General features: G+C 41.7%; 2 protein-coding genes across 3 annotated transcripts in view; both read left to right on the forward strand.

Moving 5' to 3' along the window:
- The window catches only part of LOC127054453 (uncharacterized), a 191,591-nt gene that overhangs the window by 64,078 nt on the left and 101,140 nt on the right, over nucleotides 1-26,373 (forward strand). The window lies entirely within an intron of this gene.
- CD96 (CD96 molecule) overlaps nucleotides 1,654-26,373 on the forward strand; it is a 43,632-nt gene continuing 18,912 nt past the window's right edge. Inside the window, exons 1-8 of one of the 2 annotated variants that reach the window (XM_050958734.1) lie at nucleotides 1,654-1,837; nucleotides 6,607-7,038; nucleotides 15,283-15,395; nucleotides 17,038-17,263; nucleotides 21,058-21,113; nucleotides 24,218-24,308; nucleotides 24,661-24,843; nucleotides 26,169-26,222. In XM_050958734.1, the coding sequence (XP_050814691.1) occupies nucleotides 1,771-1,837; nucleotides 6,607-7,038; nucleotides 15,283-15,395; nucleotides 17,038-17,263; nucleotides 21,058-21,113; nucleotides 24,218-24,308; nucleotides 24,661-24,843; nucleotides 26,169-26,222 (1,222 nt within the window). In that variant the 5' untranslated portion in view covers nucleotides 1,654-1,770. The remainder of the gene's footprint in view (nucleotides 1,838-6,606; nucleotides 7,039-15,282; nucleotides 15,396-17,037; nucleotides 17,264-21,057; nucleotides 21,114-24,217; nucleotides 24,309-24,660; nucleotides 24,844-26,168; nucleotides 26,223-26,373) is intronic. The other variant, XM_050958742.1, reaches the window with a different exon arrangement.

The raw sequence follows: 26,373 nt of genomic DNA on the forward strand, positions 1-26,373 counted from the left end.
CTAATATTCTCACCACAAAATGACTGGTCAAGTATTCTACAATTGGTTAATAACACAGTAAAAGCATCCTGACTGGTTAATATCTTAAATTGGTTAATAATTAATTCACAGTGTTTTAATACCATGTGCCTCAAAGAGCCATAGGAGACACATTAAAGAGCCACTTGCAGCTCCTAAGCCTCAATCTTAGTATCACTGATGTAGTTAAACCGGTACAAACCCTAATATAGATGTATTTAAACTGTTTGAACCTTGCTAAATTTGTATTTCTTTTCATTGGTAATTTACCAATTGGAAATAAATGATTTATACTCAAGGGTTATAACAGCAGTTTAAGTGCACCTATGTTAGGGATTTGCACCAGTTTAAGTAGATTTACTTAAACTGGTGGGGAACTTGTCTAGTATAGACAAAGCCCAGGTGTCCCCATCTGTAATAAGAGGCATGGACCTTATCGAAATGTGATTGAGCAGATTGGGAAATGTGAATTAGTAGGGGCAGCAGTAAACAATAGGGATGCTGTGCAAGCTCCCAGAAACCCCAAACAATGTTGCAAGGAGGTGCGTCACCAGCAATAGTGCAAGCTCCAAGTGCAACAGCTGTAACTTTCTGCTAACAGTGACAACACTGCAAACTCAGCCTGCATGTTTTTAAGTTGCATGGGGTTTACCATACTAATTAAACTTTCACCCACAATTTTGCAGTTTGTAATACTGTGGCAAATAAGTGAACAGGAAACAAGACAAAAACAAAACAATCAGTATAACTGGAAATACCCCAATGCACTAATTCTCTGACCAGTGAATGTAGCATGTAGGTTGTACACCAAACTACTCTGGAGGCACATGGGAAGGAAAAAACACAGAAGAATGGACAAACAGATTGATTCACCGATATTTTATGTAGTGCCACAGATGCATGTGGACCTTACCAAAACAAATAAACATGGAGTCCCTGCCATGAAGAGCTTTCTGAAGAACTGATTTTGCAAGCCCTTACGTACAGGAGTAATCTTTACAAATTAGAGTAGTCTCATTGATTTCAACTGTGTTATTAGCAGTAGTAACAGTAATGGTTTTAGCAACACAGATGCTGTTAGCTCACATAATGTTGAACAGAGTTTTTCCTGCTCTACACTGAGTCCAAACCGTGTTTCGCATCATGGCAATTAACGTTATAGTACAGATGTGTTCATCAATAGTAAAATTTGCTTGCCTCAATTGGCCTGAGAGGTTGAATTAACTGTGTGAAGAAAATTCCTGTCTGCTCATTGATGGGTTCTTAAAAATGTAGGAGTACGCTGCACAGCAAATAGTTACAATGCATCCCTGCTCTACACAGCACATCATACACACTTCTTAAACTTTAGGCTATTTTCAAGAAGTTTACATTTATCTTAGTAACTGTGTCCATTCTGGACTTCTATATAGAGAATAAGACCATGCACTGAGTTTTGGATGTGAGCTGTAGAATATATGTGGTTTTCAGTTTACTGTTTAGACAGCATTTTCAGAGAGCATCTAGGGTTTATAGTTTGAATAAATTAGGCATGATCTTTACAGAAAGGTTTTAAAAGATGAGCTAATTTTACACCCCAGATGTGAAAACCTCAGTTTCCTGTTGACGTTGCTCTTCTCTGAAGCCACGCTGAAATGGTGTGTCTGGGTTGATCAGATGTGTTCGTGTAAAGTAGACTGGTTTGGCTTCCTTTACAAAGAACTTGCAGCAATCACTAAGACAACTATGAAAATGTTAATGTAACACCAAGCGATGAAGATGGAGAAAAGGTGGCCTCCCTGTGCATTGTATTTGTTCATCCTAACACATCGTGTTGCTGGTAAGTAAGTGTTTTATGGACTGAGCTTCTTTAATTTGGAAAAACCTGTTTTAAATTTCACATTAAGGCAAAAGTCAAACTGCTAACAGTGATATTGTGTTTCAAGGCAACTTTTTCATAGTTACAGCAAAATACAGATAACTACTATTAAATGTTAACTAGATGTACTGACTAGCAAGTCAGCTTCTTCAAAGCTGTAAGCCATTTTCACAGTTTCTCTCATTGCAAAGAACTCACTCATTTTAGCAGAATATATGTTTTAGAAATGAGAGCTTCCCTCCTAACTGTGTCCGTTTTTTAACTTCCTCTTCCTCTCCCCTCCGAAACCATTAATTGCAGAACCATGATACTGACTGCTTGTAAATCCTGGATTTTTTCCCATCTGTGCACTGTATTAAGGGCTTGCAACACAAGGTTGTCATGGGGGTATGTCTGTACAGCAGCTGGTAGGTATGATTTCCAGCACAGACGGACAGACACACACTAGCTCTGTTCAAGCTATCACATCAAAAAGAGCCACGTGACCATGGTAGCAAGTGCAACAGCTCAAGGTAGCTGACTGAGTACAGTCTCACCTGGACCTAGGGTGACCAGATGTCCCAATTTTATAGGGACAGTCCCAATTTTATAGGGACAGTCCCAATTTTGGGATCTTTTTCTTATATAGGCTCCTATTACCCCCCACACCCTGTTCCGCTTTTTCACACTTGCTGTTTGGTCACTCTACCTGGACTCCCGGCTATATACTTAGCCTGAGCTGCCACCTGCGCTGCTGTGGCCACATTGCTCTTAGCCTGCTAGATAAACCAGAGCTAGTATACATATGTCTACTCAAGCTGGGAATTGCATCTCCCAGTTCCTATGTAGACATGCCCCCAGAGCAAGGCATTTTGAATATTAGAATAAGACTTAAGAGAAGGGAGAGCTACTGTGTCTGTATCAGGCAAGCTTAATCAAAACCAGCCTTGTTAAAAATTAGAGCAGGGCCTGAAACTCATAACGCTTCATTTGTGCATCCTGACCTTTGGGGTACTTAAAACCCAGGGCTGAGTGTGAGTATGAATGTTGTGGCTTGAGTCCAATTTCCAGTTCAAAAAATAAAGATTTTCCAGGTACTGCAAGATGTATCTGAGTATGTTTATCAATGACTGCATATAGATGGAGCAGGTCGAGAAATTTCCTACTGCTGTAAGGGAAACTGATGATGATAAAAACGAAAAAAAAAATCTTAGTTTAGTTTAGATAGAGAGAAGAGCCAAGTAAGATGACTAATGAAAATCCATATTACATACAGAAATACAATTGTCAATATTAAATCTCAACAAAACAGAAGTTACGGCAAAATCCTTCAGTTGTTTATCCAGGCTAAACTCCCTTAAAGTTCTCTGCAGCTGCAGGTGTTCTGCCCTAATAAAAATCAGAGCACTGAGGAACACAGAACTGGAAAAGACCTTGTGGTTCATTTAGTCCAGTCCCTTAGTATTGGAGACAGTCCTGTCGTATAATCCCGTTCAGAAATTTATCAAGCTCCCTCTTAGAAGTCCTTAGGTTGTTTGCCCTCAAAGTTCCTATTGGAAGGCTGTTCCAGACCCTCCCTCCTCTAATGATTAGAAAGTTTCTTTTAATTTCCAGCCTAAATTTAATCATGCCCAGTGCACATCAATTTATTCTGGTGCCAACATAGTCCTTCCACTTTAAACTTAAGTGTCTGAGTTGCCTATGCAGCACGATACTCTGAATGGGTGGAACATCTTGCAGGAAAGGGGGTTAAGTATGGACATACAAGTATCTTAATTTTTTTTTAATGTTGGGGTAAAATTGGAGTTGTTAAAACAATTGGCAAGATTCCAGTTCCAAGATAAGAGAGCTGCTGCACACCTTTAGATAAAATGGACTCTGTTAATTTGGTGCTGTGTTAAGCAATTAATAAAAAAAAAGTTGAAGTATTAAAATGTTTTTCCCAAATTCCTGCTTGATGTGGCTCTTTGTTCTAATATGTACTATTAAAAATAATTTTCATTGCAAGTTATCTGTCTGGAAACTACTTAAGTGATGGTACCTCTTGAATATAACAGATGCCTTTAGTAAGTAGAGGTCTTAGATCAGCCTCTGTCGTCATATTGGACAGATACTGAGATTTTTATTTAGGCAAATCTTCCACGCAAATCTTAACTTGCCCACCTTACTCCCCTTTATTTTACTGTAAAGGATGTACATGAAGGGGGTATTAAAATGCTGGAGCTAAGTGCACTTAACCTGACTATTCAGTCACATTGCTTTTCATGCTCTATTCACTTGGTTTCATATTTTGATTATTTTAGAACCAGTTTTTCTGCAATGAGCTCCTGGTGGGTTCACAGACCTGTCCACACTGAACTCCTTGCAGGACTGGGGCATTCAACTGTAAGCCCTTCAGGGCCTGCGTCTTGGCTTAATAGCTGTCAATATAGATCCTAGAGTACTATTAGTGCTACATAAATGACAAATGAGTTCACTGCTGCATTACATGTCCTCGGTCTGCGCAGGCATTTAGGGGACTGTAGAACATGGAATCATAGAACTGGAATGGACCTCGAGAGGTCGTCTAGTTCAGTCCCCTGCACTCATGGCAGGATTAAGTATTTGTCTAGAGTCAGACCATCCCTGACATGGTTACATATAACATAAAATCAAATTGCCATGTCCCTTTAAAAATTCTTAATGAATAAAATGACTTGAGGGTGTTGGCTGCAGGGTGTGGGGAGGCACAAAAAGCTTGGGAGAGAGATGTTGTAAATATGGCTCTGAATGTAGCTAAACCATTTGGGAAGGGGGGGAGGGGTGCATAGTGAGAATTTTCAAAGTGGTTTTTAAAGATGGGGAGAGGCTAAAAAGACTGCTAAGGGAGAGTGAGCCCTACATCTGAGGGTGCTCATATATATCCATTTTTTCTGAAAGTTACTTGTGACTGCCAAATACTTCAGATAAAAGGAACAGGAGTACTTGTTATAGTCTGTGTAATATGTAGATTGTAATGGATTTTTTACCTTTAGTCCTTTTGGTATGATGTCCATATGTTTGCATTTGGAAAGGAAGATGTCTGTCTGTATCTGTACGAGTTTTTTCATGAAATTGATGGATTTCCACTCCATACTGCTAAATGCAGTGCCTTGCATAATGACAGGTTTCGGCTGCTACTCCGAAACCTGTCACCAGATAAAAGAGTATTTGTTGTGTGGCACTGTTGTTTGGTTAAGTGGAGTTCTGCTGTAGGGGTCTGCTCTGTGTAATGTCATTGATAGCTGCCTGGGAACTTCATGCATATGAATGTGCTGCACTCCATGTCCCTTGGAACTCAACAGAGACAGTGGAGATATATCAGAGTTCTTTTCCCCCAGAAGAAAAAAGAAAGAGAAAAGGTCAATTTCACTGTGGCAGCAGCTATTTTTATTTTTATTTTTTTAAGGCTGAAAACTTCTTTTCCTTTCACAAATGCATTAGCTCTGTATTTATATGGTGCACAAAGGACCTCAAAGTGCCTCAGAAAATTAACAAACTGATAAACAAACCATACATGAGGAGGCCTCTTCCTCCAATGCTGAAATCAGGACCGGCGCTAGGGTTTTGAGCGCCCTAGGCGCACGGCAATTTTGCCGCCGCCCCGCGCACTGGTCCCGCTGCACTGGTGGAGCTGCCGCAGTGGTGTCTGTGGGAGGTACACTGGAGCCGCGCGAGCAGCCGACCATCCTCAGGCACAAACGGCAGCTCCACCTGAGCCGCGGAGCACCGGACCGCCCGCAGGCACCACTGCGGCAGCTCCTCCGGAGCTGCCTGCCGCCCCCTCCGGCGGCGCCCTGACCCAGGGGACCCCCTGGGCTGCCGGCTGCCGCGGAGGCGCTCTGACCCGGGGGACACCCTGGGCTGCGGGCTGCTGCGGAGGCACTCTGACCCGGGGGACCCCCTGGGCTGCGGGCTGCCGCGGAGGCGCCCTGACCCGGGGACACCCTGGGCTGCCGGCTGCCGCAGAGGCGCCCTGAACCAGGGACACCCTGGGCTGCCGGCTGCCGTGGCAGCACTCTAACCAGGGTGATATCCTGGGCTGCCGACTGCTGCCGGCAGCTCAGACTCCCTCTCTGTCCCAGCAGCAGCGGCTGCTCAACCATTTAAAAAAAAATTGGGGGGCTCTTTTTGGCCCCCTCAAATCTCGGCGCCCTAGGCAACCGCCTAGTCCGCCTAAATGGTTGCACCGGCCCTGACTGAAATACAGCCTCCACAGCAGAATGCAGAAGCTGCCTAGCAAGGTCCATGTAAAAGAACACCTTTTCCTATTAAAACAGCAGGGGTAATTGAAAAAGGCAGAATGCAATTGCACAAAATAGAATTAGCAAGCAGGATTGATTACTTCTTGGTTCTTGCAAAGAGAGCTGTGGAATAAGCAGTCCTGGCTTCTGCTTTACATATCACTTGAAAGATCTCCACCTACAAGCTCCCCTTTCTCTTTGAGTAGTATGATGTAGTAGCACTCCCCATCCTGTACAAGCTACTTGAGCCACTGCTTATTTTTTTCTCCAGTTCCTTTTCTGGAATCTGTACTAATGATTTACTACTTCCATCAATTGCTGAACCTTCTCCCTGTACTTAATATTACAGTACTGTATTTTAGGCCCCAGCTTATTATTATATAGGTATCTCTCTCTAATGAAGGTACTAAACAGTGTTGAGAAGAAGATTTAAAGGGGAGTTGTTTATAAGCATTGCTTGACTTGACAATTTTTCTGTTTCTTTTTAAGGCCAGCTTGAAGGCACCATTATAAACACAGAAGCAGTCCGTGCTTTCCCTGGCAGTGATGTGACTCTGGAATGCAGCATTCTGAGCGCAGATTGGATCCATCTGACACAAACACAATGGTCAAAGATCGATGATACACCACCCAGTAGAATAGCTGTATATAACCCTATATATGGCATTACGTATTTACCTTTTTCTAAGACTTCTTATAACTATTCAGTGGCTTTCAGTAAGACTCCCCGCCAGTGCTGGGTAGATGTTAACAAGACTTGGAGTTCCCATGATGCTGGAGCAAACCAGGTGAAATGCCAACGGTGGAGTCTACATTTGCGTAATGTTAGTCTCTCACTCAGTGGGCAGTATGAGTGTAGCTTTGCTACCTACCCATATGGGACAAAGGCTGCAGAAATTAATCTTACTATCAAGGCAGAAGGTAAGTGATATTAAGATACCTATTGCATTTTGGGAACACTTGAGGGAAAAAACAGAACAAGTAAATGTTGTGAATATTTTTGTCTCGCTACATTCAATTTGCTCTGTAATTCCAGATGTGCACTTGTATTATACTGCTGCTGCTTAGACAGGTTGCTATCTCTGGTTTAGCTGTTGTCTGAGAGCCTGGTATGCCTTGCCTTTCCGTATGTAAACAGTGCCTGGTGACAAGCATAGCACAATTTAACTTATGGGCAGGAATATCGGAGCAGGTTGATGGAAGGAACCAGGTGAGTAGCAGGGAGGAGGGATGATGTGCGGTCATTAGGAACAATGATGATATACTGGACAGAGAATGGTAATTGGGAAATGCAGCATCCTAGGGATGGAGGACACTTGTCTTCCAAACATACTATACTCTGTGTGTGTTGAAATTATTAGTAAAGAGACTGATCAACAGAGGGGCTGAACATCCTCAATTCCTATAGACTGATGTGTGTAGTGTTAACGCTGGGTGTTTTTGAAAACCAGGCTGCAATGTCTACAGGTAGCTAATTTCCTCAGTGTAAGGGTAGATTTGGGAAATGGGAATTCAAACATTTTCTGAGCCAGCTCTTAAACTTGCACTATGCTTCCTAGAAACAGCTAATAAATAAATTGTTCTTGTTGACCACTGCTTTATTGAAGGTCAGTAGGTTTGGTATGTAGAGGTTTCAGTTTTGATTTGGATGAATTCATACCAGTCCTGAGTTTGAACTAGCTCAAAAACTAAAGTCTGCTGAACTTGCCAAGTTTGATCTCTGAGCCATATGAGGTTAATGAGTTCCACCTGATTTCCACCCAGAATCATGAATAAGATGCTTAGGAAACTTGGTCCAGTTTGCTGGAAGGTTAGGGAACATGACTCAAATTTTTGATTTGAATGAAAATCCGAAATCACATTAGTTTTGCCTGGTTTCAGATAACATGAAAAAGTGAAGAAATGCGCTATTTTTATTTTAGGAAGGAATTTAGTTGTTCACATCAGCTGAGTTTTCTTGATTGCTTAAAAAACAACTGAAATACGTGATTTCGAGTATTTAACAAACTACAGGAATGAAACAGGGAAAATGATGGTGAGGACTCTGATTTGCCATTGCCTGGGCACTGTCAAGGTATTTTTCCCCCAGTTTGAACTTTAGCGTCCAAAAGTGGGGACCTGCATGGACACTTCTAAGCTTAATTCCTAGCTTAGATCTGGTAATGCTGCCACCAGCCAAAATATAGTATTTGGCACACTTTCTGTTCCCCCAAAACCTTCCCTGGGGAACCCAAGACCCAAACCTTTGGGTCTTAAAACCAGAAGAAATAACCATCCCTCCTCCTTTCCCCCTTCCAAACTTTCCCCTCCCTGGGCTACCCTGAGAGGCTCCACTGATCCAAATTCCTTGGATCTTAAAACAGAGAGGAATTAACCTTCCCCCTCTCCTTTCCCCCCACCAATCCCTGGTGAGTTCAGACCCAATCCCCTTGGGTCTTAAACAAGGGGGAAAAATCAATCAGGTTCTTAAAAAAGAAAGCTTTAATTCAAGAAAGAAAAAAGTAAGAATTATCTCTGTAAAATCAGGATGGAAAATGTTTACAGGGTATTCAGCTCATATAGACTAGAGGGACTTCCCCTCGCCCACCAGCCTGAGATTCAAGTTACAGCAAACAGAGGTAAAAAATCCTTCCAGCAAAATACACATTCACAAGTTTAAAAAAAAACATAAGACTAATCCACCTTTTCTAGCTAGTACTTACTATTTTGAACATAAGAGACTGTTTCAGAAAGATTGGAGAAACCGGGGGTGCACGTCTTCTCCCTCTTACCCCAAGAGCAAACAATGAACAAAACAGACAGCACAAACAAAGACTTCCCTCCACCAAGATTTGAAAGTATCATGTCCCCCCTATTGGTCCTCTGGTCAGGTTTACTGAGCTTCTTAACCCTTTACAGGTAAGAGAGATATTAACCCTTAACAATCTGTTTATGACAAGCCCCCCAAATCTCAGACAGTGTGGAACCACACTGGCTGTGATTTTTTCCTAGAATTTAGAATAAACAGATTAATAAAACACATGCACCTTTACATATACTAATAATTATGTAAACTACAAGATTTTCCACATTTTAAGGACAATTTCTAACCAGTTGATTCTGGGAAACTTTCATGAGAGAGTGCATCAGCTACTTTGTTAGAAGCTCCTGAAATGTGTTGAATTTCAAAATCAAAATCTTGGAGAGCTAAACTCCATTGAAGAAGTTTTTTGTTGTTTCCCTTGGCAGTATGAAGCCATTTCAGTGCAGCATGGTCGGTTTGTAGCTGGAAACGCCGTCCCCAAATGTATGGGCATAGCTTTTCCAGGGCATACACAATGGCGTAGCATTCTTTTTCACTGATTGACCAGTGGCTTTCCCTCTCCGACAGTTTCTTGCTGAGAAACATGACAGGATGGAAGTTTTGATCCGGTCCTTCCTGTATTAAAACTGCTCCCACACCACGCTCAGATGCATCCGTCGTTACTAGGAATGGCTTGTCAAAGTCTGGGGCCCTTAGCACAGGGTCAGACATAAGTGTCGCCTTAAGCTGGGTAAAGGCCTTCTGACACTCATCAGTCCACTTAACTGCATTCGGCTGGGTCTTTTTGGTCAGGTCTGTTAGTAGGGCAGCAATTTGGCTGTAGTGTGGTACGAATCACCTGTAATACCCGGCTAAGCCTAAGAAGGATTGGACCTGTTTCTTTGACCTTGGGAAGGCCACTTTTGGATAGCATCAAACTTGGCCTGTAGGGGGTTTATGGTTCCTTGACCCACCTGGTGTCCCAGGTAAGTCACTCTGTTTTGGCCTGATTGACACTTTTTAGCCTTAACAGTTAGTCCTGCCTGCCTGATGAGCTCTAAGACTTTTTCCAGGTGTTCTAGGTGTTCGGGTCATAAATCAGAAAAAATGGCCACATCATCGATGTAGGCAACTGCATATTCTCCCAGTCCTGCTAGGAGACCATCTAAAAGTCTTTGGAAGGTGGTGGGTTCATTTCGCAGCCCAAAAGGAAGCACATTAAATTCATATACCCCTGCATGGGTGATGAAGGCTGACCTTTCTTTGGTGGGTTCATCTAGCAGTACTTGCCAGTACCCCTTGGTTAAGTCTATTGTAGAGATGAACTGGGCATGTCCCAATTTCTCCAATAGCTCATCGGTGCGTGGCATCGGATAGTTGTCGGGACGAGTTACAGCATTTAGCTTACGGTAATCCACGCAAAAGCGTATTTCCCCATCTGGTTTGGGTACCAGAACCACTGTAGATGCCCATGCACTGGTAGAGGAGTGGATTATACCCATCTGTAGCATGTTTTGGATCTCTTGTTTTATAGCAGCTTGGGCATGAGGAGACACCCGGTAGGGTGGGGTTCTAATTGGGTGACCATTACCTGTGTCAATGGAGTGGTATGCCCGTTCAGTCCGTCCTGGGGTGGCTGCAAACAATGGGGTGAATCTAGTGCACAGCTTCTTGATCTGTTGCCGCTGCAAACTTTCCAAGGTTGTGGAGAGGGTCACCTCTTTCAAGCCATCGTCACTTTTTCCTTTGTAGTAGACACCTTCAGGCCACTCAGCTTCATTTTCTCCCTGGGCTGTAAACTGACAAACCTTAAAGTCTCTGGGAAAAAAAGGCTTGAGAGAATTAACATGGTACACTTTAGGCTTTAGGGAGGAGATGGGAAATGCTATGAGATAGTTAACAGCTCCCAGGCGCTCTTGGACCGTGAATGGCCCTTCCCACGACACTTCCATGTTATGGGCCTGTTGCACCTTTAAGACGATAACCTGGTCTCCTACCTTGAAGGAACACTGTCTGGTATATCTATCATACCAGGCCTTTTGCTCTTTCTGAGCATTCTTTAGGTTTTCTTTAGCAAGAGCTAAAGAGTGTCGGAGGGTGCTTGTAGGTTGCTTACAAAGTCTAGAATGTTAGTTCCTGGAGAAGGCGTAAACCCCTCCCATTGCTGCTTTACCAGCTGTAATGGCCCCTTAACCTCGTGGCCATACACGAGTTCAAACGGGAAAAACCCTAAACTGGGATGTGGTACAGCCCTGTAGGCAAAAAGCAACTGCTGCAACACAGGGTCCCAATCATTGGAGTGTTCATTTCCGAATTAACGTATCATGGTGCCCAAAGTTCCATTAAACCTCTCCATCAGGCCATTGGTTTGATGGTGGTAAGAGGTGGCAACCAAGTGATTCACCCCATGAGCTTCCCACAGATCTTTCATGGTCCCTGCCAGGAAATTAGTTCCTGAATCTGTAAGGATGTCGGAGGGCCAGACTACCCTGGCAAAAATGTCAGTTAGGGCATGGCACACAGTTTTAGCCCTGGTGTTGCTTAGAGCTACTGCTTCCGGCCATCGGGTAGCAAAGTCCACGAAAGTCAGTACGTACTGCATTCCTCTGGGGTTCTTTTTTGGGAAAGGACTCAGAATATCCACAGCTACTCGCTGAAATGGGACCTCAATTATGGGGAGTGGCTGGAGAGGGGCTTTGACTTGGTCTTGGGGCTTTCCCACTCTTCGGCACACCTCACAAGACCGGACATAATTAGCAACGTCCTTTCCCATCCCCTCCCAGTGGAAGGACTTCCCCAACCTGTCTCTGGTTCTGTTCACCCCAGAATGGCCACTGGGATGATCATGGGCTAAGCTTAAGAGCTTTCCCCGGTACTTAGTTGGAACTACTAACTGTTTTTGAGGATGCCAGTCTTCCTGGTGTCCACCAGAAAAAGTCTCCTTGTATAAAAGTCCTTGTTCTACAACAAACCGGGATCGGTTAGAAGAGCTGAGAGGCAGTGGGATGCTCCGTGCCGCCGCCCAAGCTTTCTGAAGGCTATCATCTGCTTCCTGCTCAGTCTGGAACTGTTCCCTTGAGGCTGGAGACACCAGTTCCTCCTTAGACTGTGGACTTGGGCTTGGTCCCTCTGGAAGCGATTTAGGTGACGGGGTTGTTTTTGTGGCTGGTGAACTGCTCTCCACTGGTGCACTAGATGGTATTTCAGGCTCTGGATGAGCCTCTTGGGTAAAGTTGTCTGCTGCTTCTGCCAGTTCAGGCCTGCTGGTGCCCTCTGGCATTGGGGTTGGAGATGGGTTTGCAAGCACTGGCGTCAGTACTGGCAACGGTTCTGGTCCTGGTTGCTTTTCCAGTTCCAGTTCTGGAACTGGATGCACTGTGACTGCTGCAGTCGTTGGCAGGGGATCCGGGTCCACCACCTCTGTCTGGGTCTCTGGTAACACAGACGGGGCCCTTGTGGACGATTCAGGAACAGGGATGGGTCTGGAAGCTTGCCTGGCTTGGCTGCATGTAACCATTCCCACCCTCTTGGCCCGCTTTACCTGGTTGGCCAAGTCTTCCCCCAGAGCCAACAATGAACAAAACAAACAGTACAAACAAAGACTTCCCTCCACCAATATTTGAAAGTATCTTGTCCTCCCATTGGTCCTCTGGTCAGGTATCAGTCAGGTTTATTGAGCTGCTTAACCCTTCACAGGTAAGAGAGACAATTACCATCTGTTTATGACAGGCGCTATGTATCTTGTTGTACTTGTTCTCCTGTGTACTGCATTCATGTGCATGCAGACTTTGAGGAGTGTTTGAAGGATATAGGAAAGGTAAAAGATAGTGACATGTTTGTCCTTGAGTAGGATAGAAAAGAGGAGCAAAACAGAATGGCAGCTGCTGCATTAAGGGTCACCTACCTGCCCCAAGGGCAAATACTGTTGACTCAGTGGCTTTAGAATTTGGCTGTAAGTTAGATCTTTTACCAAAAAAGCACATATGCTGGGATGTGCAAACTGAAACTGAGTCTCTCCAGGTTGGAGTTGTTGCTATGATTAATAAGTAGAATGTGGCTTTGAGTAGCTCACATTTGTTTTTAAGTTTCATGGACTAACATCTAGGCTGACCAGTCTCAGGAAACCCATCTGCGTGGGCTTACTGAAACAAACAAGGACAAACTATCGCTTTGGATCAAAAATATGAATACTAGGGTTGAAATGCCAAATGTTGGTTCATTGACAAGATTCCATCTTAACTCATGGATGCAGGAGATTCCTTGGAGTTACTGCATAGTCTCCTCTTTGGGGATCTTCTTGCCATTTGACTAACAGCAAAAGGCAGATCAAATAAACTAGGGAAGAGAATTGAGACTATAAAGAATGTTAATGATGAATGAGTAAAACTTAGAGAGGTTATAAACCCACCAGCCACTGTGAAAAGGACTGCACCAGCACTCTGTGCTATAGCCAAGGTGCACTTCTGACACCCCTATGGGATAGAAAGTTCTACTTCCATGCCATGGCTATGGTACATTGTTAGAGTGTGGAGAGCACTGGGTGGAGGAAATGAAGGGAAAAGCTAGATGAGCATTTGACTAAAAGTTTATTCATTGTGCTGGGTTTTCTCTCTCCTCCTTAAAGAAATTAAGCCTTTCTCCTTACTGATGCAGACCTGCCCAGCATCAGCATTACCATCTACATGGGGTGAAATGAGGACAACAATTGTTTACGTTCTGTGAGTTTCAAGCTGGCTTTTTGGAGAAACGGCACAAACCAGCAAGGTGTGCTCTGCCCCCTACTAGAGCAAACCAAACATATTACTACATTTATCAGTATGCCTATTGCCAATGTATATTTTAAGGGAGATAAAAATGGTGAATGGTGATCACATAGGACCATAGCAGACAGTTTGTTACTAGAGAACTGAATCAAAGAACTGCAGGAAAAATGCAACGGTTGACACAGGATTGTGAGAATGCAGAGAGGTAGTCTTCAAAAATACCTCCTGTTCCAAGAATTCATGTTTTAAATAGCTCTCCTGTTTGTCTATTGACCGTACTTAAACCCCACTGTCTGTAGCCTGCTGCATGACCTGTAACTTATCTGCTGACGCCCCCAGAGAGTTTAATTTCTCAAGTACATAGTACAGCAAAAGATTCACTCCATTTCCCCTTTCTGGACTATCATGAAAAGCTGATTAGTGCCCTTTTGTAATGCAGCGATAGTGACATTTACCTTTTTGAGTGGTCCTTCCCTCATTGAAATACATACAACCGCTTCCTCTTTTGAGCTTCCTGCAGAACATTCTGAGGGCTGCAAATCAGTGCTTTCATGACATGGGCTGCTCGCTGGCTCCTCGCCAGCTGTAGCACTGCACTTCGCGTCCAGATGTGAGAGTTGTCATTGCAGACAACTGTCAGACACAGAGAGCCCACGTAGACTAAGAACCTGTGACTGAGGAAAAACAAAAACCAAGTCGAGCACACTGTCATGTGAGCTAGACGTACCTTTGATGAATCTACTAGTGGAATCTAGTTCCAGAGCTGAAGAGCTTCTAGTCAGCGTGCACTATTGACTTCCCGATTAAATTTTTTAATTGCTTGACAGCCCTAGTTATTACTATTTCAAGTGTACTGTTGTTATGAGAGAAGGAATATGTGCTCAGACTATTGCAGCCATATCTAAATTTTATTGTATGATTACTAAGCAAAACTTTCCTGGGCAAAGCTGCTATAGGAAGGGGAAAAAACAGCATGATTGTATTAAAAAGAAAGAATCAATGGTAGAGAAAGGATCAAGTGTTAAGAGTTCTGTGCTTCATTTCCAGCTGTGCCACTGTCAATGTGACCTGGATCACCTTGGTTAATACCTCTGTTTCTTTCCTCATTCATAAAACAAGGAGTATATTTAACTCACATGAGATGATGCAAGGCTTACTCAATGTTTGTAAAGCTCCTTGAGATCCTCAGATGAAAAGAACAAAAGATGGAAAAATTAATGTTAAGGTTTATTCCAGTAGAAGAAATTAGATGTTTCAGACTCTTATGTGTCTCAAATGGAAGGAACAAACTCTGTTTTTTCCTCCTTTCCAAGTTTTCCTTCTGAGAGTAACTCTTGATTATACAACTAGCAGAATTTCTTTTGCAAGTACTCCATTACAATATTCCTGTTAAACTCAATGGTACTTTCAGGCATAGCGTTGCTTGCAGAATTGGGACTGCGGTTTTCAGTTAGCAAATAAGCGTGTAAAAGATTATTGTGCTTTTGGAAGTATTTTAACTGAATTTTTAAACAATCAACAGCATAGGAACAGCAGAGCAATGCATGTTTTGTTTTAAAGCACATCACATATTGTGCTAATAATTTTCTTTATTCTTGTTTTCTGTTACAATTATAAAAGATGAGAAGCACTATAGGTTCGTGGAAATGCTATTAAATGAAACATTGGAAATTCCATGCCTTGAGAACATGACTTCTGTAAATTTGTCCAAGTACCCTTTGAAATGGCTAATGGTAAGTGTAACTACCCTCCATTATTGGTTAAACAGTAAGGAAAAAACATAGCAAATAGAAATGTTATACTTTGCACAAGGGAGTGCAAACAGTTAAAGTAAAGGTTTGTTAGACAAAAGTTATAAATAATATCAGTACCTGAGTAAACATCAGACTGTGACAACAGGGAGGAAAAGCTAGAAATGCAATGTCTCCACAGTTGACAAGCAGCATACATATCACCGGAAACAGTGTGTTAGAGAACAAAGGAAAAACATTGCTATGATGATTTAATTTTTCACAAAATAATTGAAACCAAAAAGAGTGTTGGAAAGTGTAGAGAAATTGGTAAATTGAATAACCAAAATAGAAAAAAACCCAACCCTCTGCATCATTTTTTTTAAAGTTGTTAAATTCTTGCTTTGTTGGCGCACTACCAAATGTTCAACATCATGCAGGGTTATCTCATAATGTACTGAGCTGCTCCTGGTTGTTTGATAAGTAATGTGTCTGGTGATTTCAGAAACAGAAAGTGATACTACATATAGATATTTTTGCTCGCTGCTAACTTTCAATTTAAGAATGAGAAGAACAAAAGAGCTCTCAAACAAAGTTGCCTAGACATGTGAAATCACATGCAAACCAAGTTTAGAAGCTCTTGGCTTGGAGTTGAACAAGTTATTTTATGCACTGCATGTTACTTTTTGCCGGAATCTTTGTATTTTTTCCAACTTTCTCTTGTAAGATTACTTTCAGTAGTTCAGAGATGAAGATGAGCAAACTATGTCCTTGGAACTGCTCATTAATTTCTGTACCTTGTTTGTTCTTTTTGGGGTTTATATCTGTTGGCATCTGTTACTCTTGAAAAGCTCTAATTGATAGTGTCTTTGTTAATCTGACCTTCAAATATAAGCATAAGTTTTATTTTCTCCAGTGGCTCTATCTCCTTTGGCTATCAGTTTGGATCACCTCTTCTTTGTACTACATTTATCCTAAACTTAGAAATTTTGTAGGGCAAGTCTTCACATTGAATTACCATCACCAAATATAAATTAGCACAAACTATACATTGGGAAAAAAAAGCAAAGGTTCTGCGTTTCAGAATGTGCAAGTATACAGCACATGTTGAGATTGTGTGTGTAGAAATGCACAGAGAAAGGGAATCAATCATAACTGTAGGCATTGCTACTAGCTCCGGCGCACAGGAGTCAAAAGATGATGATGAAGTTCGGCTTTTCAATTAGTTTGGTGCAACTAGAAATAAAAAAAAATCAAAAGATTAAGAGAAGTCTCTAATTTTTCTCTAATCTTAAATATGCTACAGTTGCCCAACACTGTGTGGAAGAGTAGCTGTAGGTGGGAAGGACACAGTGTGGTTCATGTCTAAGCCACAGGACTACAATTCAGGAGACTTGATCATAATCTCGTCAACCAGCTACTCTGTGTTTATTTCCTCCATATGTAAAATGGAGATCATGACCATTTTTGTGATGGGCTCTGAGATCCAGGAATTGAAAAGGCTATAATGAGTGCCAAGCTTAAATGTTGCAACCCTAGAATGATCCCTCAGGCTTTAATTCAAAGAAGGTGAGAAGGAAATGGTTGTGATGGAGGGAGGGAGGAGTTAATGACTGGAAGAAACATCTGTCTGTGTTTTAAGCAGGGGGAAAATGGACGTGAAGAAACAACTCTTATAATCAAAGAGTTCTACCAGCAGGATGTGAATAAGACTAACAGCCTATTGTATAAGGAAAGAATTCAGCTGGGTCCAGATAATGCACTAAAGATTTCCCCAATCAAAATTGTTGACGATGGCAAGGTGTTCTCTTGCCGTGTGATGTACCATCCTGAAAGAATCCTGATGAACATCATCAAAGTGAAAGTATTTGGTAAGCGGTTTATGACAACTCTTCCTTTTTGCATTATAAAGACTTTTGATTCATGCTACGCAGACAGCCATTTTGTTCTTGTGAATTACTTCAGAAAATAAATCCACATTTCTTGACAAACACTTAAGACCAAATTTCCAATAATTGGTGCCAACACCTGCAACATGGAGGAAAGCATCTGTGGAAAGTACCTTACTGGGTATACAAATAGACACTCAACATGCAAATAGGTGTGTAAGTAGCTCATTTGTATATGCAAGTTTGCATGGTAACAGCTGGGCATTCATGTACGTTCACAGTCAAGCTCATTGTGCCCTTGGTTATGGAGATCATATAAAATTGTAGCCCTTATTGGCTTATGACCAGCTCAATTATAGATCACGGCTAAGATTTTAGTAAGTGATTAGTAATTTGGGGTGCTTCTTTTCTTTTTTTTTATGCCTAACCAGAAACACATTAAAAGGGCCTGATTCTCAGAAAATTACTGATCCATCCACCCTCTGAAAATCAGAGCCTTTTAAATTGTCACAGACTGGGCACCCTCAAAATGAGGCATCCCATATCACTATTTTATCAAATCATGGTCTGTTCTGTTTCAAATAGTGTAGGAAATCTACTGCTGAAATACAAGTGGACAGCATTGTTTGCTGTGTCAAAGACATGGGGAATTGAGAAGGATTAATTTGCTTATAGTACACTGAATCTTTGAAGGTACAACTCCAGGGTTGCTAAAATGAATGAGCATCTTGTGGAGGTGCTGTCAACATATCCATTATATAACCATCTGCTCTCAGGAGTCTACAACACATCTCACACTGAGCCAATGCTCAGAATGCAAAGATTCAGCAGGAAGCAATATTTTTCAAAAAAGGAAACTCTTTGGGGCTATCACATGCTGAGGTGAGACACAAAAATAGAAGTTGATAGTTTGAGATTTCCTCTTGCGCTTGTGTGAGTCAGAAATGGTTATTATGCTTAAAAAGTGACATTTGACAAATAATTATTGTAACCTGGATAGTCTCTTGAGCACTGAAAAGTACTGAAACCACTGCAATTAGAATAGCCGCTTGTTCTGTGTATGATAAGTTAGACATTAATATCCTTTGCTTGCTGTTCATGTAAACTTGTGTCAGGGTGGCTGTGCACAGAGACACGTATACCAGCATGTTAGCAGGAAATGGGAGGGGGAAGACGCAGAGCAGACTTCAGAATAAACTAGACAAACCAAAACCTTTTCCTGTGTTCTTTGAGGGCCTTGCAGTAGCCTCAGCCCAACCCCTAGCAATTGGACTGGAGGAGAAGGGCACTTATATTGCTTCTGTCTCTGGCACTCTTCCCGTCCTGGTTCCCAGTCAGCAGAAAGGTTGGAGGGGGATTCAGAAGCTGACTTGAGGTCTCTCAAATCTTAGTCACACATGGTCAGAAGGCAAACAGAGTGCAGATCAGAGGGATTGCAGCTTGCTTCTCTTTCCCCTTGTTAATATTATTTAATATTTTATCAGGTGTAAAGACTAGTGTTCACTCTCCTTTCTCCTCCACTATGGTGCATGTGTATGTCTATATTTTTATTACCTGAGTGCAATGTTGGTATATGTGCTGTATACAATACTATGTGTTACACTCTGTCCAGCTGTTCTCCTTTTACACCTCAGACATGGTGTAGAAGGAGCAGAGACTGAATACAATTATTGCCATTAGAGTCCCTAATATGCATCATTCATTCCTAGCATAGGAGCTGGGATGGGGCAATCAGGGGGACTGGCCATAGCACACCGATTCAGCAATCCCCAGATCTCGTATGGTCACTTGGAGATGACAACTAGTGATCTCAGGTGGCAGCAGCCCCTCCACTATGAGCTAGACAGAGAACGAAGGAGCTGTAGCTTTCTCCCTAACAGCCCTCCCCATCTCACTGCTGTGTCCTGCTTTAACTTGGCACAGAAGAAACACTGACCCTGTGTGTAAAAGTCAGTGATAGCAATTAAGTGTTATATTGGGTCTATGTTACAGTTCAAGTAAGATATGATATAAAAACAAAGCCAGGGACCTGATGGATTTATCTAGTGCTCCCCTCCATCCCCCGTAAAACATCAATAAGCAGTTGGGGGAGGGGTTAATAGAAGACTTCTGGAACTATGTGCATAGTGAACGTGCCTTTTCTCGAACTGAGTGCTCTGAGTTAAGTTAGCGAGAATTGTTTTTCAAGTTTAACTTGCCAATGATTGACCAGTCAAATAAAAGTCCAACAGCAGAAATCACTGTGCTAGATACCGAATTCCTCCTGGTCCCAAAACATCTGTAAAGATCCTAGAAAGCTAAATGGATGCCAAACAATTGATAGAAGCTTTGAAGTTACATGGAAAATTCCTTTTCTTGTAGATGCAGGATTGAATAGTTGCACACTAAACATAATATCATGAAACAGAGAAAATAGCATGGCCAGAAACCAACATGGACTTGGGAAAAAATGTATCCAGCTGTGATTTAAAATTAATATATACAAGGAAAGTGGGCAAAAATGGCTAAGATATAATAAATTCTGGCCTAATCTTCATCCAATATTCAAAATTTCTGAGGCTTGAAAAAGTGTGGCTATTTTCTTCCCAGCCCGTTTTTGTTCATTCTGCTGTGCTGCCTAGTTAAAGCTATGGTAAGAAGCAGAATATCTAAAAGCACTAGCCTCCCAGTACAATATCTGGAGACAATAGTGAGAACCCTCCGAAACCCAGAAAAACCAATAAACCACAAACAACACCCGCAACATGTCACACACAACACAAACAACGCCCAAACCCCTGAAACTAAAACCTGAGCCAGTCCAAGTAAAACAAGTCAGCAAAACTGAATACACATGCGAAAGATTCCAAGAGCAATAAGATGTGACAAAAGAAAGCCAAGTTATGGATACACATATCTGAACACAACAGCTTTGCATTATTCTGATGTGACAGACAGATGTGGGCAGAACTCCTCAGTGAAGTAATGCCATAGTGCTATAGAGGTAACCTGGGCAAACGTTTTGGGATAGAGAGTAAAGGCAATACAGCTGAAATCTGGAAAGATGTAAGCAGAAAATAGGAAGAATCAAAATTCTCAGAAGAAACCCTTGGTTACCTGAGATTTCTAGTCCAGTTTTGCAGCCAAAAGAGGGTTAGAGAGTAAGGTCCGGCTGAGATAAGCATTTAATTTTTGGGGGGTTAGTTCAAATCTTTTGAGGTTCATTGTTCGCTAGCCACAGTCTGTCTGAAGTGTTGATAACTAAACCAGTAAGTCCTTAGATATTATTAGTGACCTGAACATTCCCTGGTGCAAGAATGCACCTTTTATTTTTGAATGATAGTTCAGCGACTTGTTTTAAAAAGAAAAAAAATCATTTAGACAGGCTTAAAAATATATGCAAGCTCATGTTAGTATAGTCAGCTGTACTCAAATGAAGCACACTGATGGCAAGAAAATGCTCCTAGCCTTCCTCCTCCTGTGGCTATGACCATCGTCATTCTGTATATAAGATGTTATGAACTAATTTCTTGGCTACACATGTCTCAGATACTAGGATCATTAAAAACAGTAAAATATGTTACAGATCTTGTAATTGCTACTTCTACTATATCCTAAGTGTCAGTCTCTTCCCCTCTTCATCAGTATTTAGTGTGTACTAACAACACATGTATGTAGTCATTATGTTGATCTTGGTATGAATTTTAAAAAAGACAATACTAAGACTCTTTCGAGAAGCTAAATTACTGTGGTTATTGCTGTCAGTTTCGTTAACATGTATTTTATTTGCTTTTCAGCCAAGCCGGAAATATCCATTACCCTCCAAAATAATTCCAGAGGCAGCATTGGGGAGGTGAGTGATTAGAATTGACAGAATGCTCAGGGACCACAGGAAGTCACATCAGTGATTTAAGTTCAGTATTTCATGTTCGTTCATCTGAGTTATTAGTGAATCAGCATATTGGTTGGAGCAGTGTGCTTTAACTAGACATAAAGAGCAACTATTGCCTGCTACTGATTGTAAAAAATCGCAGAACATTTTTGCAAGAGTAAGTATGTTGACGCTTGACTGCACGTCCATACGCATCCAGGAGGGAGTTGTTGAGGATGATCCAAGAGGATATTACTAGCAGTTTTGGTGATAAGAAACTGAACAAAGAAAAATTGAGGCTGTTTATCAGGAAAAATGTCTTTATAGAAAGCTCTATTTGGCTGTGGAACAGCCTCACAGGGGAACTGGTGGAAGTTCCCCAAATCACTTGAATAATTAGCTACTAATGGTTGATTAAAATTGATTGTTGGTAGGGTAAAAATGAGATGAGGCAAAATACCAAAGTTTGGTGTTTACTGTAGGGAACAATTCTGCATGGCCTTTGGGGGCGTAGGGTAGGGGGAGATGAGCACGAACAAAATCAGAGATAACAGAACCGGTAAGCTCATGAAAAATAAAGAAAATGCAAATCCAAATCCTTTGCTAGTGGGCCTCTTGGGCCAAAGAAGAATATCGGCAAGCCTGCCTGATGAATATGTCATTGCACTGATCGAGATGAGGCTGCTGTTTTTCCCCAGCTACTTTAGCCTCCATCCCAAACCACTGAAAACACTTTAGAAATTGGTGTGAAGCTCAGTTTTTCCTTGAGATTTTAAGCCAAACCCTAGGTCCTTGCAACAGCGATGTTCCAATTATAGAAAACTCATAACTCAATTATTATGTTAGCCAATCACATTTCCTTCTGTTATCTGCTGGTGGAAGGAGGCAGGGAGATTCTTTCCACATGGATAGATTCCTGGAAAGCCAGTTGATTGTATGAACTGCAGGCACTAGCGTGCTGGGAGTAGTACTGCCTAAAGGCATTGAATAGCATGTTTGCCATGTCACTGAGCACAGCTAGGCAAAAGTGGCTGTGGAATCAGTGTTTTTTAAAAGGAGCTGGAATTCCACTTTGTACTCAAGTTGTTTCCAGTTATGTAACAGTCCCCCTGGGGCTTTTTTACCAGCCAGTGCAAGTTGAAACAGCTCTTTAGCTACTCTAACTTCCCTTGGGCTCCGACCAGTCCTGGCTACACCCAACTGGCAGGCGAGGCCATGGAAGAGACCTGGCCCCAAACATTGGTGGAGTCAGGCCCCCAGGCCCTGAATGTTGCTGGAGCCTGGGCACCACAGGCCCATACAACTTACCACCCTTGCCAAGATTAAGGTGGAGGTGTCCGTGTAGAGGTGACACAATACCACCTTTGCACGACCTATGTTTGCAAAATGCATCCTGTGTCTTAAATTGCCACACTCTTTGCCTAATGGCAGCCCTACTGAGTTTCTAAGGCACAACTCTCCATCTATCACTACCCTTTGCCCACAGTAATGTAGCTAGGGCACATGGCTCACATTGTCAGCAGAATCTTTACCCAAATTTTACACCTCAGATCATATTTAGTACAAAATGGATCAGTTGCCCAATGACCAACTGGTGACAGCATTCTCAAGAAATCTGTCTGCATAGTTTTTGACCAGCCAGATTTAGCCTTTTGATACGCAGACACCTGAAATAAGTTCTGTGAACTGAAGAGTCTGTTCTAACGTACATAAGCCACATCCATCCTGCTTTCAGATTAGCCACATGTCAGACACAAAGCATAGAACTGTCATCATTTCCCCCATGACCTATTTCAGTGCTGAATTTTCAATACCACAATCTCGTTTGCACCATTCAGCGTATTTTCAAGAGGTTTTACTTCTTCTCCCGCCCCCTCCAAATATTGAACACCTTCCTCCTCTGTTTTAGCCCCTCAAAGGAATAAAATCCAGTCTGGACAGCACTTGCCATTAAGAAGCACTGAAAAATGAGATTATAGTTAAGAAAGGACAAAGGGCTGTGGGGAGAACAGAAGGAAAAACATCAAGTACAGCATGACTTCAGAGATGACTTACGACAAGAAAAATATTTCAGTCTCCATCCTGAATGTGTGTTTGTAACCATTGTGGTGCATTTGGTGTCAATTTACATGCCTTGCTTTCTTCAGAAGGGATGGATGTGTAGTGTGTGACTACCCTATAATAAAATAAACTTCTTACTTTTAAAGTAGAAGAAGGCTGAGCTTCTTTTAGCACTTCAAATGTTGCAACTCACAGGCAGCACAGGCATGATGAGGCTCCACATGCTCACTGTCCATTGATATGTCTATGCCCCAATGTGGAGGCACCCCCTCTAGAGAGAGGCTAGTCCAATCTTCAGGTCTACCCAGTCTTTGCCTTTTGTTGGCTGCCACAAAACCCAATTAGGGGGTAAATGTGTCAGATGCTTGGGAGTAAGTATGGTCTGTCCTTTGCTATTCCACGTAGGGTGCAACACATAGGCTTCTGGTGTCTCTGTAATCTTTGACATAGGTGTACCCAGTTCTATGATAGCTAGTTCTATGTACTTGGCACATCCTTGTGCCAGGCGGTCTTTCTGAGGACCTATCAGAATATCTGAAATAAAAGAGGTTGTGCCCTAAACTTCCCTTTTTTTCTTTAGTGCATTGTCTGGACCTAGCTGAATTCTTTCCTTATACAATTGTTTTTTGGGGTTTTTTTAACATGGATATCTATCTATCTTCTAGGAGTAAAACTGAGAACCATCCCATCTCTCTCAAGCCACTAACAGAATTGGATAATGAATTTAAATCCTCCCAACCTGGCCCAGCTTTCACTCAAAGATCTATATTGAGGGTGAAATGTTTCTACATTCAGTTCAGCAGTCCCTTGAGCTTGATAAATCTTACCTTTTGCTTTAGAAATAGAAAGAACTAGATAAGAAATGTCATCATCCTAAAAGAGAAGTAAATGGTTGTTACTAAATGGGAATGGGCAATATGTTAGTACAATTTTTAATTATTATATTTATAATGAATATTTCAGTAACATGAATCAAGACAGAAATGTTTAGACTAATAACTTGACTTATTCTTACTATCCTATAGGCTAGTCTTACCTGTATTGTAAAGAAGGCATTTCCCAAGCCAAGCCTCACATGGTATGTGGATGGAGAGATTTTTAAAGACCAATTTGGAGGTAATAAATGTTAATCAGAAATAATATTCTTATAAGCCAAAAGAAAAGCAATTGGTGCTGCATTATGCATGTTAGATGGAGGGTTTTGGGTACTCGTTTCAGTGCAGAAGGAACATCTATACTTCCAGTGAAGAACAGCTGACAAGCAGTGATGGCTCCCATGCAACAATTCCATTCATGGAAATGACAACTTGGAACAGTCATGTTTATCTGATTAAATCTTTGTACCAGATCTGAGTTAAGAAACCTTAAGCTGTATGAGTTCGTTTTTCAGAGCTAGCATTTCGCACAGTTCTGATTTATGGGACAGGGCATAAAAGAAGGACTAATGGCTTTTCCATCTTACTCTCAGGAATATCTATTGAAGCTGAAAATCTAAAAGATGGTGAAGGTTTCTATGAATTGAGATCAATACTGAAGATACAAAGTACAAACCAGTCAGACACTAATCAGACTTTCTGGTGCATGTGTAGTTTTCCCTTTCAGGGGAATAAAAGGTGGAATATTTCATCTGGAGAAATAATAATTTCTTCTGGTAAGTCATCTTTAATTACGACACATCTGAAATCTAAAATATTCAGAACACAGAATGCACTGAGCTTTCTGTAACTTAAAAAAAAAATCCCAGGCTCAGGGAAATACAAGATTGTATGTATAGAACTTACATGAGCATGTGTCAGGCAATACTGCGTGCGCAGTTTCAAGGTAAGACCTTAACTGTGCTAAGGATCTGTCAAACATAAACTACAACAGCTTAAAAAAACAGTTGGCTTCTGTACATGTGGAAGGGAACTCATTCCATTTACTCTTACACCACTGCCTGTTACAGTCTTGAGCTAAGTATACACTGGCTTAGCTACAAGGCACCAGTACATTATTATTAACAAGCACTTTTCAATGTGAGCTCCTGGGGAAAGGCATGCATGTGCACAGTGAAGCTGTCTGGAAAGTCAAACCTCAGAGAGTTAAGGCCAGATTATGTGCAGTGAGAGTAAGGGATGAAAAAGGCTCTGAAGACAGTCAAACCAATAGGTAGGATGCATGGAGCCCTCTCTGCATTCCATTAACAGCAGCTGGGTGCCTTGGATTCCACTATTGTGGGAGATGAATGGAGAACTGCGCTGCATTACGCCTTCATGGACATGGGATCATAGCAGCCTATAGAGTAATTGCATTACTGGGGATGCTGTAATGGCTGTGGGGCATCTCTTTTCCCACTCAGTAATTAAGGAAGGATTAGCAGTCCACTGGCATTCAGATGCATGTGCACTGTTTCTCCGCCACCCTCGTTCCTCCCTAGTGCAAAGACTTTGTATTTGTCGCTGTGATGGGGACATGATTCATTCCTTAGTGACCAATGCCTACTATGTATGTCCAGTCTTAACTTTCAAATGTTAATGACTTTGTTGCTTTGCAGCCAGTGTTGGTCACATTTAGTTATTGGTATGCTTCCCAGTGAAGAATGTTTACATGCCAAGATTTTGAAAGGTTTCTGCAGGGGAGATAAGTGTGTGGAGGGATTGTCAGATGTATATAATTTAAAATAACTGAAAAGATTTTTTAAAAGTGATCTTCTTTTAAAACCTCAAATACTGATAATGTCAGCCCCACGCTGAAGTTGTATCAACAATCAATCATTTCCAAACTTGACTATAGGATTTACTAATACCAACATAGTGCTCCTCAATGCAAAAACTTACGAGTTTTTTTTTTAGAAGGAAAAATCATAGTGGTACTAAGATAGCTGCAATGTGATGCTTTTACCTTGTGGCACACCACAAGTGAATTATTTTTAAGATCTTATTATAAACACAAGTTTATTGTCTTATTTAAGAACTGATTTTATTTGGCTATTCCTAGGCCATGTATATAACAAAGGGCCATTTCCAGATTTTACAACCACAGCTACAAAAGGTAAGATAAATTACTCTTCACTACATTTAGTATTGTGTTATTTGTTTTCCAACTGGTGCACTCATATACGTGCACAAGTTTCTAATGCTCTGTTTTCCTGCTGGAATAGTGGGCACCCAAACTTGCCATAGCATTTCTGGATGGACTGAAC

This window comes from Gopherus flavomarginatus, chromosome 1, assembly GCF_025201925.1.
Source record: "Gopherus flavomarginatus isolate rGopFla2 chromosome 1, rGopFla2.mat.asm, whole genome shotgun sequence".
NCBI lineage: Eukaryota > Metazoa > Chordata > Testudines > Testudinidae > Gopherus > Gopherus flavomarginatus.